The 16,292-nt window shown below is 39.1% G+C and overlaps 1 protein-coding gene across 4 annotated transcripts in view; it reads left to right on the top strand.

Annotated features, from left to right (window-relative positions):
* The window catches only part of PCNT (pericentrin), a 104,856-nt gene that overhangs the window by 56,431 nt on the left and 32,133 nt on the right, over nucleotides 1–16,292 (top strand). For 2 of the 4 annotated variants that reach the window (XM_076341965.1, XM_076341964.1), the window contains exons 34-39: nucleotides 487–507; nucleotides 2,632–2,859; nucleotides 6,615–6,785; nucleotides 8,753–8,905; nucleotides 9,501–9,671; nucleotides 9,934–11,052. In XM_076341965.1, coding sequence (XP_076198080.1) covers nucleotides 487–507; nucleotides 2,632–2,859; nucleotides 6,615–6,785; nucleotides 8,753–8,905; nucleotides 9,501–9,671; nucleotides 9,934–11,052 — 1,863 coding nt within the window. The remainder of the gene's footprint in view (nucleotides 1–486; nucleotides 508–2,631; nucleotides 2,860–6,614; nucleotides 6,786–8,752; nucleotides 8,906–9,500; nucleotides 9,672–9,933; nucleotides 11,053–16,292) is intronic. The other 2 variants (XM_076341968.1, XM_076341966.1) reach the window with 1 other exon arrangement.

The following is a 16,292-nucleotide window of genomic DNA, read 5'->3' as shown; positions in this document are numbered from 1 at the left end:
GAGTTTACTACAATTAAATACCAAAACCTGTATTGTCTTGGGGGACTGGCTCTTGAGAGACTTTTTTCTCTGTTGTCACCCAGAGAGCAGATTTTCCCCCAGCTGACTGGACTACATTTAGGCAGTGAGAGTGTACTTGCATTATTTCTTATGGAGATGGAAAGAAATGTTGTACGTGCATTACAGTAAAGTTTCACAGCCTATGAGTCTAGTTTGAATTAACTGAGGAGGACAACAATACAGACACTCCGCCTTGTAGAGCAGACCTGAGGGATGACTTCTGGGTTCTAAACGTGTTTAGTTTCTCCAGCTATAACAGTTGTAATAAGATGTTCTTTGTCTGCATACCTTGTCCTATTTAAGTTTATAAATCAGTCCTCTTTTTCACATGTTTATTTGTTTGATGCTTGGTTTCAAAGATTAACTTTGGCTTTTTTGTTTTTTTTTTTGTTTTGGGTTTTTTCCACATAAATGAACATTACACAGAACTATGAATTGATTATACAGGTATGGAAAACAGCATGAACATCTCTAACTTTTCATTTCTTTTCCTTTCAATCCCTTCTCTTAATTAGATCTGCTTTGGCTTTTTTTCCTGTTCTTGATAATGTCAGGGCTTGGAAATAAGGGTACATGTTTTAGGGTGGCAGAATTCTTGCAGGGAGTGAGGAACCGCTTTCAATTTAATTTCCTGTACATAAGTGCTTCATTCTCCTGGCTTATTGCTCAGATGTATTACAGGCAGTTACTTACTGTAAAAGAGCTTTTTGGCATGAAAGGAGAAGTTGAGATTTGGAGTATGAAACAAAGATAATGGAATTACGATGATACACTGTGTCTTAGCCTTCAGCTTTTGTTTGTGGCCCTGCTCTTAACAAAACTTAAATGTGTATACTACTAAATTTCGTTTCCATCTATTTGTTTATTTACAGTTTATGAAATTGTGTACCTCAGTGTTAGAGAAGCAAATCTTGTAGGAACAACTGAATCTTTGATAGAGTGAATTTTCCATGCTGGAGCGCACCTGATTGTCATCTTCCTTCTGTAGCCTCTGATAGGACTTTGTTAGGCTTCTTCAGAAGTAGAGTGATTACATATCATTCTGCATCAGTCTTGGCTTCTCATTTGCATGAATGCCGTCATCTGTCATTAAGATTTTCCGAGTACATCACACACATAGCCTATGTATTATTTACACTGTGGCAAAGATCAGAAAAAGAATGGCAAAGATTTTTGTTTTGAAGGCCGCATGACATGTTGAAGATCTGTTTGTACCCAGAAGGCATACCTCTGTAGCAGTCTTGGGCATACAGAATCATAAAGGATATGTGTCACGTTATTCAAAATATGTCAAACTATTAAGACCACAGCTTGTTTTCTATCCAAGATGTTAGGTGGATGACAGACAGTTACTAGTGTGCTTGTGGCTTAGTAAAGAGGAGTATGTGAAAAAATTGAGACTAGCTGCTGTAAATTTGCAACCTCTCTCAGAAAGGATTAAAACTTAATATATACATAATTAAGGAAATGTATATGTGCCTGTAAGCAGTTGAAAATGTAATGTTAATCACTTTTGGTATTCTTAACTAGTCTGTGACGCTCTCCATGCTCATTAATTTGAATAAATTAACTCTATTCTTCTGTATTTTGCTAGAGGATGTTTTTCTGCTTTAGTAATATCTGTACAATACTTTGAAGAGGTAAAGTTATATATTAATACAAAGGATTTTTATTTTATAATATTGAAGAGGAATTTGCATAAATTCAGACACTTATTGATGAACAAAGCATTTATTTTGTAAAATCTCATCTTCCTTGCTCATTGGTATTGACCAAATTATTTCTCCTTTAGAAGGTTTCCCATTGCTTTCCTATCTGATCTTGCTTTCAATGTGTTTAATGAGTTTATCACTTCTGACGTAGTCTGTCTGTCACACTTGGTTCTCTCCTGCATCTGTTACCCACTAAAGCTCCTAGCCTTGCCTTCACATTCATTACTGGGATGAATGAGTGACCATTTTCCTGCAGCTCTGTGCATGATTGGATCTCAGTGAGCTCAAATGCAAAATTATCCTCTTCATATTTAAGCGATTTTTGGAAAAAGAGTACCTGTTCTATGTTGACTACTGTGAATCTCTCTGATTTGTAGACATTGAGTATGTTATGTTGCATATTTATCTTTCAGTTCTTGGTATCTTCCTTTAAACTGGAATTCCTTGAAGTAATGGAAGAGGGTTCTGAGGTTACAGAAATACATCTAATGCTGTTAGTAATAATTCATGTAATCTTGGGGTTTCTTGATCTCAAACAAACAAACTAACAAAAAAACCCACACACACCACAAGGCCGCCTTTGATGACCGCTGGGCCTTGAGAGTATGCCTTCATCCAGTACTTTGCTAGAATACTGCAAATTTTGAGAGTAATCAAATGTGTATTTAAGAGCTGCTGCATTTGGAAAACAAGATTTCAGAAAGTTACTTTTTCATCCTTTCTGTCCATATCTGGCTTTACTTTCATCTGAGATTTTAGCATAGTTTAGTCCATAGTAAAACTCCACCTTCTTACTCTTGCTTCCAGTTGGAACTTTGTTATATTGCCTGAATATTTGTATAATGTGATTTCTGTATAGGTAGAATCTTTGCAAGCAGAAATAAAAGAGAAGATGGATGATTACAATAAGCTGTTATTAGAAAAGGAGCAAAAACACCAAGAAATTGCAGCTCGTGATAAAGAGATAGAAAAACTGGTGGCACAGATACGAGAACTGGAGCACAGTGGTACTGAAGTCTCAAAGACTGTACACTACTTGGAACAACAACTGCAAAAAATGAAGAAAGTGGAAACCGAATTAAAAGAAGTAATTTTTAAATACTTATTTAAATGGGAGTGGCATTATGCAGTGTCCTCAATGACTGTGTTACAGTGTTGTTTGAGACTATCCCTGGTGTACCTAGTGGTGAGTTAAACTGTTGTATTAATGGCAGGTATCGCAGCCACAGTTTTAAACAAACTCTGGTTTTACGAACTATAAGCCTACTTACTATAGAGACTACTTTTTGACAGTTGTCATGTTTGCATGGATCAGAGCTGCTCTTTTGCTTCTCTGGAAGTTCCTGAGAAGATAGTGTTACTGAATATTAAACATCATGTGTCTTCAATAAATAACTGTTTAAAATCATATTATACTAACTGGTAGCTCTTCTTGCTATGTGCCTTTGCAGCCAGATGTGTTTTCCATACTCTGAAAATTTTACTGCTTTGTTACTACTGCAGATTGAATCACAGCTTAGAGTTAAGAACTACATTCCATTTAGCAAAAGTATTTGTCTTTTACCAAACATCTGAGTAACCTTTTCTACCTTCTTAAACTAAATGTCTCAGTTTCCTCCCAGCAATTTTCCTTGGTTAAGTATTGTTGGTGTGTCTGTCAAGTTCGAAGATTTGAGAATGGCATGATCTAAACTAAATTTATTAGTTTAATTGCTAATTCTGTAAATATTTGCTTCCATTATTTTTCATTTTAAAAATATTGAACAAAATATTTTTTGTTTTAGCTTCAGCTAACATGATATAGACTAGCCAGTCTTAGGAATAATAGTACCTAATAAACTATCTATTTGGCACTTGAGAGATTGCATCTGGAGAACTGCTTGGTTTTAGACTCCCATGTGCAAGAAAGACATCGGTGTGCTGGAGCAAGTCTAGCAAAGGACTATCAAGATGGTCAGGGTGCTGAAGCAAATGATTTTTGAGGGGAGGATGAGAGAACAGGGTCCGTTTAGCTTTACGGAGATCTTACTGTTGTCTACAACCACATAATACGAGGTTATAGAGAAGATGGAGGCAGACTTGGAGGTACACAGTGAAAGGATGAGAAGATATGAGCATAAACTGCAACAAGGGAAATTCCAATTAAATGGTAGGGGGAAATGGTCATATTGGGGGCAGCAAAATGTTGAAAAGGGGGCTCAGAGTGGCAGTGGTGTCTCTGTGACTTGGAGATGTTCAGAAGTCAGCTGGCCGAGGCCCTGAGCAGAGCCAAGTTGGTTCTGCTTTGAGTCAGAGGTTGGACCAGAAAGCTTTAGAGACCCTTCCCAGCTTAAGCTGTTCTGTAATTTTTATCCAAACATACAAAAGCCATGCCCATTGGCTTTCTGTCTGGCTTGCCTTGGAGTGGATGGAGACTGTGACAAGTTGCTCGTCTCGGAAGTCTTAGCTTTCTGTTAAACAGGCTTTCTTTATCCATGTGAATTCAAAATATTCTTTTAGCTGTCTGAATGTCCCAGGAAACTGGTCTTTCCTAAAAATCCTAAATAAGCCAAATTCAGACTCTTCTTTTGTTTTTTTTTTTCTTTTTTCCAAGAAACTAATTCATCAGCTTTAAACAAGGTTATACTATTCAATTTGCCAACTGTATAGGCATTGTAATAGTTTGTCTTGAAGCAATTTCATGCAATAAATAAGTGCCAACAGAGCTCTAAGCATGATTGCATGTCATGAAATTTTTCTGTAAAAATACACTTGATGTGAATAGCAATTACAGATTTTTATTGTCACCCAAATTCCAACATATGAAAAATGTAGGTATTGCAGATAATGGAAACTAGTGCTAATAAGAAATAGGTCTGGAAAGAGTAATTTTGAATATGGAATGGTATCTTTTGTGAAGAATACTGACTAAACTCACAGCTAGCAGATCCAGTTATCCTGCCGTCATGTGCATGGAGCAGGTCTTTGTTTTTTCCTGGTCCAATTCCTTTCAGTTGTTCAGGTTGTTGATATGTAACATTGACACTTCTGGTTAGGGTTGTGCTGGAAGGATTGCTCATCCTTTGGCCTGAGGTCTTGAAAATGGGGCTCATTCAGGGAGTCTGCTCTCCTATGGATTTTTGGTATCAGTGAAAGAAAAGATACCATGTTAGACTATATCTGTGTGGGCATCCAGAAGAAGGTTTTACAGTGAAGGTGCATTACATAAAGCTCTGATTTTTGCCTGGGTTGCCACTTGTTTTTGCTGGGTCACTGTAGCAACCTCAGAACATAGCAACTGGAGAATGCTAGGAGAAACTTAACTCTTGTGTGCAGAGCCGTGCTGACACCATGAGCTACGGCACATTTGCAGCTCTGCTGCCCAGTAAATGCAGGAACATCTGAGTTAAGGCAGCCCAGTTCTGCAGGAATCTGGATTTGCACATCGTTACTGGAGACTTTTTGTCAGTTGATCAGATGAGCTTTAAAATGGTGCGGGTAATGTCTTACTTTTAGTTGATGTAAAACAAAAAAAGGCTCTGTTGTTGCTTGGGTTTCGTTGTTATGTGTGTCCTTTCATGTATGGCAGCAGGACACCTAAGGGGCTTGTTAATATCATAGGTTTCTTGTGACGGTAGGAAGAGTTTTCATTTTTCTCTTCAGGACAAACAAAAGTATTTCTGTGATAGGTGCTTTCCTACTCAAAAAAGTGCAGGTGATGCAGTCATAATTATTACATTTGTTTTTTATCTTGCCAGTGATATTAGGTGTGAATGACACAGCTTTGTACCCTAACTGGCTGTCTCCCTATGATTTCCTTTCCTCTTGTGTGCTCTGTGTGCCTGGACTGCCCCCAGAGCTGGCCGGGGGCTAGTGGGTGGAAATCAGATGGCCTATTTAGTATGGACGTGAACTGTTTTAAATACCTGTTCTTGGGCATGCTGTTTTGATACTGCAATACAGCGTTACCTTTGTAATTTATTTGTTGTTTTTTAATTGATGCTTTTTTCATTTTAAGATCAGAAGGTGCTATCCATGTACTCTGGGTCTTAGGTCTTTTTGATTAGAGAAAAGATGGTCAAATTTTACATAATTTTTTGGCAAATCATATGATGAGTCTAAAATAACCCTTCTGTTAGAGGTATGTATGTTGAGCTATGGGCAGAATAAGTGTTGGAATGGCAGAAGCACTTACTGCCTTAGGTTTCTTGCCCAGCTTTCCTTTATTGTATCAAGTACAGATATATATGCCTGCTGTTTGGACGACTTCCCAAGTGAAGCTTTCCTCCTTGGACTGACCCAGCTCTTGAGAAAGACTGTGAGAGAAAGAGGGACCAAAGGAGAAGTTTTAAAATAAATAAATGAAACTATGGTAGCTTGACAGAGCACAGATCTGACAAAACTTAGTGCTGGTGCTTCACATTCTGACTTAACATGATGTATTTGTAGTAGGTTTTTGATCTACCCAAAACTCTTCATCTCTTAAGTCTCCACCTCTTAGATTTAGCTTGGCAAATATATGGTATCGTAATAAACTTGGAAATGGCTACAGGAAGAAGACATTTAGGTTATTAAATATATAAAATGCTGTGTAATTGAGAAAGTATAACATATCACTGAATGCTAAATTTTCAGTTGTTGTTAAATGTGGGTTAGAAAAAATAAAGGGGTAAAAACTTAGGTGAGCTAAAACTGTTCAGTTGTTTTGAATTCCTGTTTCTTTATAGGCCATTGGGATTATGTACTTTTCTTGTCCCAGGGTTTGTCAGAGATGATGAAGTATTTTGGTGGGATTGTTCTGGTTAGGTGGGTATGTATATTGACAACAACTAATTCTAACATTAAAAAAAATATATTTTGCAGGATAAAGAGGCATTGCAACAGCAACAGTACAATAACCTGATTCAGATCTCTGCCCTACAGTCTAAATTGGATGAAGCGAGGCACAGAGTACCAGCAGACAGCAGTTCTGCCCCAGTGCTGAAGGAGCAGTTACAGGCAGAGCAGGAAGCACTTCAGACAAAAGAGAGAGAGGTAAGAGTTTTGGTAGGGTCCTGTAGACTTCTGAGTCATTCACGTAGTTGCAGAAACATTTTGTGCAAACTTGTAACTGGGAATTTAAGCCATTCAAAAACCCGGTGACTAATGTTGTAGTAAATGTGCCTTCTTACTCAGTATTCTGTATGCTTTGGTGTTAACTAACCTTCCTTTTTCTTGCTTTATTCTGTTTTGTCATCCCCCTGTCCGTCTGTCTCCCCTCCCACTGGAAACTGTCTTGTGATGATTCACATCAACTTTGAGACTGATTGATCAATATCTGTTGTAAACTGATTTTCCTTTCCTTCCCAAGTTGAAGTGGAGTGGAAGGTAGATATTTTTTTTGTTTGACTTTGAGAGTGAGCGATAATTCCTTTAAGAACAGAAAGGACAATTACCCATAATGGTGTCATCTGACCTTCTCTATTTTGTGAGCCAGAGAATGTTAGCAATGAGTTCTTGGGCCAAGCTAAGCTGAAATGCAGTGTAATTGGTCACATTATTTAGAACTTTTATTAGACTTACATGCACAGATACATACACACCTCTGCTGTATGTTTATGTAATATTTGTATATTACAGATACTATAATAATAACAACATAACATACAGTCCAGTTTAGGATGTGTAAAGAAAAATGTGGGTGATCCTCCAGTTAATTGTACACCATTGTTTCAAGAGCAGTAAGATTAAAAAAAAAAAAAAGCCTAATTTCTTACAGATGGAAGTTCCATGTCTCTCATGAAGTCTGACTTCAGGAGCCTGTTGTGATTTAACCCAGCAGGCAGTTAAACACCACGCAGCTGTTCACTCACTCCCCACCCCACCCCCCCAGTGAGATGAGGGAGAGAATCGGGGGGGGGGAAAAACCCAGTAAAATTCATGGGTTGAGATAAAGACGGTTTAATAGGACAGAGAAGGAAGGGAAAATAATAATGATGATAAAAGACTATACAAAATAAGTGACGCACAATGCAGTTGCTCACCACCCGCTGACCGATGCCCAGCCAGTTCCCGAGCAGTGGTCACCCCTCCCCTGGCCAACTCCCCCCAGTTTATATACTGAGCATGATGTCATATGGTATGGAATACCCCTTTGGCCAGTTTGGTTCAGCTCTCCTGGCTGTGCCCCCTCCCAGCTTCTGGCTGGCAGGGCATAAGAGGCTGAAAACTCCTTGACTAGTGTAAGCACTACTTAGCAACAACTAAAACATCAGTGTGTTATCAACATTATTCTCATCCTAAATCCGAAACACAGCACTGTACCAGCTACTAGGAAGGAAACTAACTCTATCCCAGCCAAAACCAGGACAAGCCACTAAGCCTTTTTCATTCTCAAAGCCCCTGTACCTCGCTACCTATTGAGGCAAGAGATGATAAAACCTGTGGGTGGCAAGATCACAGTGTTTCTGAATAGCTCTTTGCTCTCAAGCTTTCAAACAGCTACAAACAGAGAAATGTATAGTAATTGACCCTTTTACACGTTGAAGGAGCCAATGCTCAGAACTTGTTTGATTGCTGTGTTACTGGGATTAGCACCGCAGTGCTAATTTCTATCTTCTAGGGGGAGGAAAATGGTGATTGTTAACTGCTTGTGATTACATTAGACATCAAATGCTAACATGTCTCCTATTATGTCAAATTACATCAGTGGTCAAGGCTTGATTATTCAGAACATAGATTAACATATCTTTAATGAGCAGTTAGTTGTTTGTTTTGTTTTTTAAAGAAAATGGAAAACCACCTTTGTGGTACTTCAGTTTCACAGCTGAGGAGCTGGAACACTAGCTTCTTGCTCTTTTTATGTCTCAAGTATTAATGCAAACTGATTAGAGAGAGAGTTTAAATCAGAATTTGCTGAAGTTACTTGCTCTCAGTAAATAAGGTGATGAATGAAGTTTTATCTTTTCTGCTTCAATAAGAGGACTTAATTGAAACAACTATGCATTTTCTTCTTTTTTTAGATTGCAAGCTTGTTAGACCAACTAGAACAATATAAAGATAATTTGATCAATAAAAATGAGGAGATACTGCAGCTGAAATTGCAGTTAGAGATGCAAAAAAAACGTAGCACTTCCAGCATCAGCCAGCTTCAGTTAGAGAATGCACACTTGAAGGTAGGTTTCCTTAGCTTTAGTGTGCACCAGCTAAAACTTCAGAGACCTCCTTTCTTGAGTGTTGTGGTCTTCATCTCATGATGTTATAAACAGATACTTAAGTTTGTTTCTCTTGTCAAGGGAATATTGCATTACTGTTACAAGGCTAATGCTGGTTATCGTAGAACAAAAAAACCCCGACACTCTAGATTCATGCTTATGGCATTATCTTCTACAGTCATTTGATTTAAATAAAAAGCTTAGCTTTTTTCTAGCCCTGACAGATTATGAACTACAGTGTTGTCATTTAGTAAACACTACAGTTTTGTGTGCATTCCTGACCTCTACAGCCATAGCAAATGTTACAAGTTAGAAAACTGGTTGGTTGTCAGTCTGGCAACTAGAGTGTTCATCTCTTACCTTGAAAGTTGAGAAATGTTGTGGCAATCTAATCCAGTGGTACAAATCTAAACAAAGTAGCTGTAGTTGTGTTATTGAGTTCTTAACATTATAGTAAGGAGGAGAATGTTTAAATAAAGCCCTTAGTTCTGTTCTGCCATTAGGTTGGGAGAGAAAGTAAGTCCGTTCTAATGAGATTGCTGTTTTTTCTGATCAGGAGGATCTAACAAAACTCCATGTGAAGCAAAATCAGGACCTGGGTATTAGTGATTCCTCAGCTTTGTCATTCCCACAAGCACTACTTAAAGAAAAGAATCAAGAAATCGATCATTTGAATGAGCAGATGAAGAGGCTCCAGCACAAGCTAGAGGATGCTCTGGAGAATAAAGTAAGAGTACTTACTATATGTTCATTGCTTGATTTTGAGGGAAGCAAGGTATACAGAATCTTATTGTAAATCTATTTGATAATTCTTTTAGGAAAGTAGAGAGTATTCCGAGTAGCTACCAGCTGAAGTATGCAATTCTTCTTGCTGTTAAATGTGTGATTTAATGCCTGCATAATTCAGAAGAAAAATGTAACTTAAACTCTACGTGCAATAGTAATTCTGCCTACATACAGTAATATTCAGACCTTATCCTTTTGCTCAGGTTGTGGAAGACCAAAAATCTGAAATTGAAGAACTGAAATCCCTTGTCGAGCACCTTCGTGGTGACCAGGAAAGGCTGCATAAGGACAAAGATGAAGAGGTAGAGCAACTCCATGGAGTAATTGAGAAGCTTCAAAAAGAGCTGGCACAATTTGGACCAGTATGTCATGAAGTTAGTGACAATCAAGATGATCTCTATCAGCATGCATTGGGAAAGCCAGTGGAAAACCTTCAGAATGAGTTGAAGAAGGGACTGGTAGATTGTCAGGGTGATACTGGTCCAAACAGAAGAAACTCATTGCTACTCTCCAAAGCGAGAGAACTTCAGGAGGAACTAGAGCTTGTCTCAACTGCTAGAGAAGCTCTGCAGCAGCAACTGGAAGAGAAAGAACTACAGTTCAAAATGGAAGTGGAAATTTTGGAAAAAAAATGCCAAGAATTACAAGAGTCATCAGAGCAGCACGTTGCAGAGCTGACCTCTCTGAGAATACAGTACAATGCGCTTCAGGAAGAGTACAGCCTTTTCCGAACACGTTTTTCTCAGAGAGAGGTTGAAGCAAGGATGACAACTTCTCGCATTCAAGAACTTGAAGATACTGTGAGAGAAAGGGAAGCAAATATTCTAGAGAAAGATATGCAAATGAAGACAATGGCAGATCAAAGAGAAGCTGATACAAGTAAGTTGCAGTACTTAACAAAAAAGGCAGCAGAGCTTCAAACAGAGTTGGAAAAGAGAGATGCAAGTCAGGCTCAAGATGTTTATAGTCTTCAGTTAGAAGTTTCTAGCCTTGATTTCCAAGTGCAAGCACTGAATCAGAAAGAAGTAGCTTATCAGAGAGAAATCAACGAACTGCAGGGTGGCACTGCAAAACTGAAAGATCAAATTGAGGCATATGTGAAAGAGCTTGAAGCCTTACGATTGGAAAGAGGTGAACTTATTTCACAGTTGGAGTCATACAAGCCAAAGGAGCAACGTGATCATGAAGAGACTAACTTTCTCAAGCCATTCTGCCGGAAAGAAAGAAAAGGCGAAGTCCTTAAAGTAGTGGAGGAATTGGAAGAACGGGAAGTAAATGTTGATCAGTCATTTGCAGTACTGGCTTCCCCTACTGATAAACTGGTATGTGATTTGTTTTTTAATAGTATTTTTTTTTTTAAAATAATTCAATTTTATGTGTCATATAAAGCCCTATAGCTTATCCTTTTCAGTGCTGTAAGAAAGGGTGAAGATGAATACTGTGGCATAAAAATGGCTGTGGTGAGTCAGTTGAAGGGTCTGTCTATCTTTGTGTAGTTTCTTCAGCAGTGGCTAGAGGTAGATGCCTGGAAGGCCTAAGAACAGTGCAAGGATGCATGAAAACTTAATCCACTCAGTTTTTCTGAGCTGGATATTGTTTTGGGCATGGTTCCTAAGGTATGTATTGGGTGTAGGTGGCAAGGTGTTGGCAGTGGGGGAGCTGCAGGGGTCCTCTATGAGAAAAGGCCAGGGCTGCTCCATGCTGTGCACAGCTGGTTCCAACGCAGGACACAGCTGAGCCTGTCAGCCATGTGCATGGCACCACTGCGAAAACATATTTAAAAAAGGGCAAAACACTGCACAGCCAGTGAGGAGTGAGGGGAAAAAAGTGTGAGAAACAGCCCATGGAAGAGACCATGCTGGAGCAGATATCCACACTGCAGGGGAGGAGGTAGAGGAGTTTGAAATGAAGGAGTGAAATTGAGCCTGGGGAGAAAAGACAGTGGGGGGGGGGCTGTTTCAGTGTGTCTTTGTTTCTTGCCATCCAACTCTATTTTTAATGGCAATAAATTAAATAAATTTTCCCCAAGTCAAGTCTGTTTTGCCGGTGAGAGTAGTTAGTAGGTGATATCCCTGTCTTTATCTCCACCCACAAGCACTTTCTATTTTATTTTTCCCCCTGATCTGTTGAGGGGGGAGAGTGAGAGCGTGGCTGGGTGGGCATCTGGCAGCCAGCCAAGGTCAACCCACCACGAGCTACTAGGACTATGTTTGCCATACTTTATGGCTGTCTGAGAGAACTACTTGAAAGTACTTTATGTATCTTCTTTTTTTTTTTTTAGAAATCTTTATTTACTGTGAATCTTTCTTGTATTTACTTTGAATCTTTTCTAGAACCATTTGCTTCAGATAACCTAATGTGAACTTTTATTAAATTACTCAATTTTGGAAAGCAGTAGGACCCAGATGACCTGTTTTTCAGAGAGCTGTAGTTGTCTGTCATGTACCAACTTACTGCCTTTTAAAGCTGGCTTACAGAGGTGATAAGTATTACTAAGAAGGCTTATATGAAAAGAGTTTCTGAATGCATAGGAAAGGAAAAAAAGTTAGGTGTTGGGATTATGTGAATTTTGGGGGTCCTGACTGGCAGTATGATATGGGCATAAAAATTCAAGGTGGTTGGCTTTTACTGTACTACTTGCCCCTTTGTAGTGGGAAGGGAAGATGGCCTTTTCAGCACCAGGTGGAAATTATGGTTTGTAGGTAGAATTATTGGATTTCAACGTTAGGCAAAATAACTGAGCTTTAATACTGGTATCACTAATGGTAAAAACCTACTTGCAGAGTTACTGTGATGCTACAGAATGTTCAATATTACTTTGCCATTTTGCTTCATAGCCCAACAATCACAACAGGATGCAGTTCTTCATTTTAAAACGTACTCAGTAATAACAGTGGGTTTTCATTAGGCTTTTGTCTTTATCTTTAAGCTACACTGATGTATTTAGGATGTATCATGTTTAAATTATACTTGAATGCCATCTCTCCTTATTTAAAGAAATGATAGGATAATTACTATGTAAAATGACTTATGTTTATTTTTTAAGCAGAAATGAAGAGTGTAGCTATGCAAAACGTGATCATTACTGGTGTTTGTGTCTTTATTTGCTTAGAAGTTCTAATTTGGATCGGTGCCATTTGCCTAGGTGAAACTGTACATTCAGGGTCTGTCTCAGAAAGCCCTCAGAAAAAGATATCAGGTGGGAAGGAATAACGTTGAATGACCTACGCAGAATGATGTACTTCAGACTACTGAGTGTATGTATACAAGGCAGCATCAGAGCTTAGGCACCTGACTTCCAGTTTAGGGGTCTACTGGCCCATGTTGCTTATACGGATAGTGATTGTTAGATCCCTGTTTAAAGAACCCAAACAACTGCCATAACCAAATACTGTGTACCAGATTTACTGGTTGTGGTTTTTTACCTGTCTCTATAGATCTCTTTCAAATTGTAATAGCCACTTAGTAATAACAGTAACTCATGAAGGTCAGTTATCAGCTTTCTGGTGGAAATCACATGCAGCAACATTGTAGTTCTCTTGTCCAGAATAAGAGTACATACAGCTGCTTGATCTCAGCTTAGTAATGATTATTTGTTACAAGCTTACGTTACCAGCATATGCCATGTGAGTTCCAGCCAACTGCATTACTTACGCTGTTTGTCACGTAAAATACATATACAGTGAGGTGCATGCACAACTTTAACATAGTTACTGTAGATACAATTTGAGAATATATGGAAAATATACAATCTATACGAACATGGAAAAGGCTCACATAAAAAATATTTTTCCTTTTAACACAATGCAGGGAGAGTTAAAGGCTACAAATACTTCACAGAATGAAAATAATTTAATTGTAAAGATGGCACCTCATAAAGAAGAACTTAATTCTGAATTAGGTTCAGCAAAAAAGGAGTTAGGATTCAGTGAAGACAGAACTAGTAAAATTTTGAAGGATATAAAGGTATGCTGGAATTCTGGGGGCAGTTAAATGGTTTAAAAATCAATTTTCAAGTAGAAACTTAGATTCTGAAATGCTTACGTTCGTGTATATATGTCAGTATATGTATTTCCATGTTTAAGTGCTAAAAGTTTTAAAGGAGGCTGAGGAGGGATGATCATCAATGTTGGAGAATATATTGAGTCAAAGTAAGTAAACTACCATGTCTTCAAGCATTCATTATGATAGACCTTTTCCTATAGATCTAGCTCATCCCAGTACAAAGAAAAGTACAGTATTTGGTTTAGAATATCAACTATCTGAGCAAGATAGTGACCATAAGCCTGAGAGTACAGTATTTGGGTACTTCTGTTGTTCTAGTATGGATTAGCTAAATGCCATTATACAGAACATCTTCAGAGGAAAAGAAATGACTGCTGCTTGGAGTACCAAGACAGAAAACCTACATGAGATTAAGCAGCTCTTTACTTAACCCTGAATAGTGAATGAGAGTTGGTTCAAATTGTTAACATTGAAGAGCCTTTGTTTAATAGTCAATATAACACAAACGAATGCAGCATTCTTAGAGGAGCAAGGAAACCCCTTGGTACAGTTATTCTTGGGTTCAAAAGTGGGAACAATGTGAAAATCAGGAAATTTATTAAAATGAAAGCTGGAGGAGCAGCTAAAAGGGTAAAGTACTTTGCAGCTAGCACTAGGCTTAAAACAGGCTAGGACTCATCAGCTAAGATGGATGATTAACACAAAAGGATTAAGGTGACAGTCTAAAATGAGAGAAAGAACAACTATTCACTGTATCTTACAATGTAAGAGGTATGGAGAATGAAATTTGCATGGTGGCAGGTTTAAAATAAACTAAAAGAAATATCTTCTCAAACAGTGCATCATTTAGAGTCTTAGACACAGAATCTAATAGGTCAAAAGGGTAATTTTATCTTAAAATGACTTAGATTAAGCGATTGAAGGAAAAATTAACCAAGAACTGTCAAACAGAAAGATGTTGACTGCCTGTGTGGCCTGAGATGTGTAGACCTTGGATTACAGGGAGTTGGGCAGGCAAGCTTGGGGAGGTACCACTTTGCAAGGACAGGGCAAAGCTCTGCCATTCGGCAGGGTTCCTTTGCAGAAAGATTGTTCTAGTCCTGTTAAAACTTCCTTGGGATGATGGTGGTAAAACAGAGAGGGAACCTCAGAACCAGGGATCCAAAAATTCCTGATTGGGGGGGGGGGGGGGGGGAAGGCAGCAAGGAGGGAAAACAGACACCTCTTAAAGCAGTGGGTGGGCCAACTTTGGAGGGGGCTTTAGAGGATTCAGTGCCTGGGGCACTGAATATGAAAAAAGTGGAGGAAGCAGGGCAGCCTGACATTCTGCATAAGTTGTGGAGGCATTAGAAGAGAAGCTGCAGCTTGGCATGCTCAATATATGCTCTGGAGTCTCCCTTCTGCTGCAGAAGAGGCACAGCCTTTGTCATGAGCGCACTTGTGCCTACTTTTCCCTTAGGAGTTTCTATATTAACGACATCAGTAAGCCCTGGAATTACAGCAAGTTGGGCCCTAGCCTTAGGGTTCCTTAATCACTTGGTGATGGCAAGTCCTACCACACTGGATCCCTGAGGTTATAAGGATGAGGGTAAAGGTATTTTCATGATGCAGTTCAGAGATGTTCCATTTGGATGTCAGCCTCCAGGTGGAGTGAGTAACAGGTTTAGAGGCTGAAAGACAGGGAGAAGGTTTGAATTCTTGACTTCTGGAGCAAACAGTGGGACTTGTTGGAGCAGTGGCTCTGCAACAGCAGCCTTCTCATGGTGTGTGTGACACACCTGCTTGTTGAAAAGAGCAATTAAGGTCATAGAAAAAGAACAGTAACCTCAAGAGGCCTTGGGAAGGGAAGAAAGCTCTTTATATAGAAATGCTGACTAAATGAGAACCCTTGTAGCAAGGTAGGCAGGGATGTATCTGCATACTCCATGGCACAGTATTGACATTATTCAGATGTCTCTGCGGTTTGAAGGTGGAAGTCTAGCCTTGGCCTGGTCAGTGACCGTGCCTTCACACTATGGGAAAGATGCTGGAAAGGTTCTGTGGCCATTCAGATACCCAAGCCCTCAGGCTGGAAAATAGCTAGTTATGTTCAAGGATCACAAGAACTGAGGAAGACGGACACCTGTTGTGTCCATGCAAGCTGTGTTTCCCTGTTGGCCTCTCTGAGATGGTGGTTGGGTAGAACGACTTTGGTCTGACCTAGTGTATCTGTTTTTATAGAGTCAGAGTCTGAGAAATGGTCTGCAGTGTTGCTGATCAGCAGAGACCTAAGTCTGTTGTTTGGTGCTTGGAAAAATAATAAAAAAAAAAAAGAGTAGAGTACCCCTGTGGGAACAGGACACTAAAAGGTACAAGTATGGCCTTACCAAAATTTAGGATAAAGCATGTTGGTATGTATGGCTGCTGTGTCTGTCACATGAAGGGACATGTGAATCCATGTTGCTTTTCCTTCCAGTGACTAGAAGTAGATGGTTGATAGTTTCTCCTGCATTGAAATGGCAGGCATAAGAACCATCTGTAGACTTCTTAACCATTTTTTCCTGGTGCCCTGGGACAG

This window comes from Aptenodytes patagonicus, chromosome 6 (genome assembly GCF_965638725.1).
Source record: "Aptenodytes patagonicus chromosome 6, bAptPat1.pri.cur, whole genome shotgun sequence".
In the NCBI taxonomy this organism is placed as follows: domain Eukaryota; kingdom Metazoa; phylum Chordata; class Aves; order Sphenisciformes; family Spheniscidae; genus Aptenodytes; species Aptenodytes patagonicus.
This window is presented reverse-complemented; position numbering and strand designations above follow the sequence as displayed.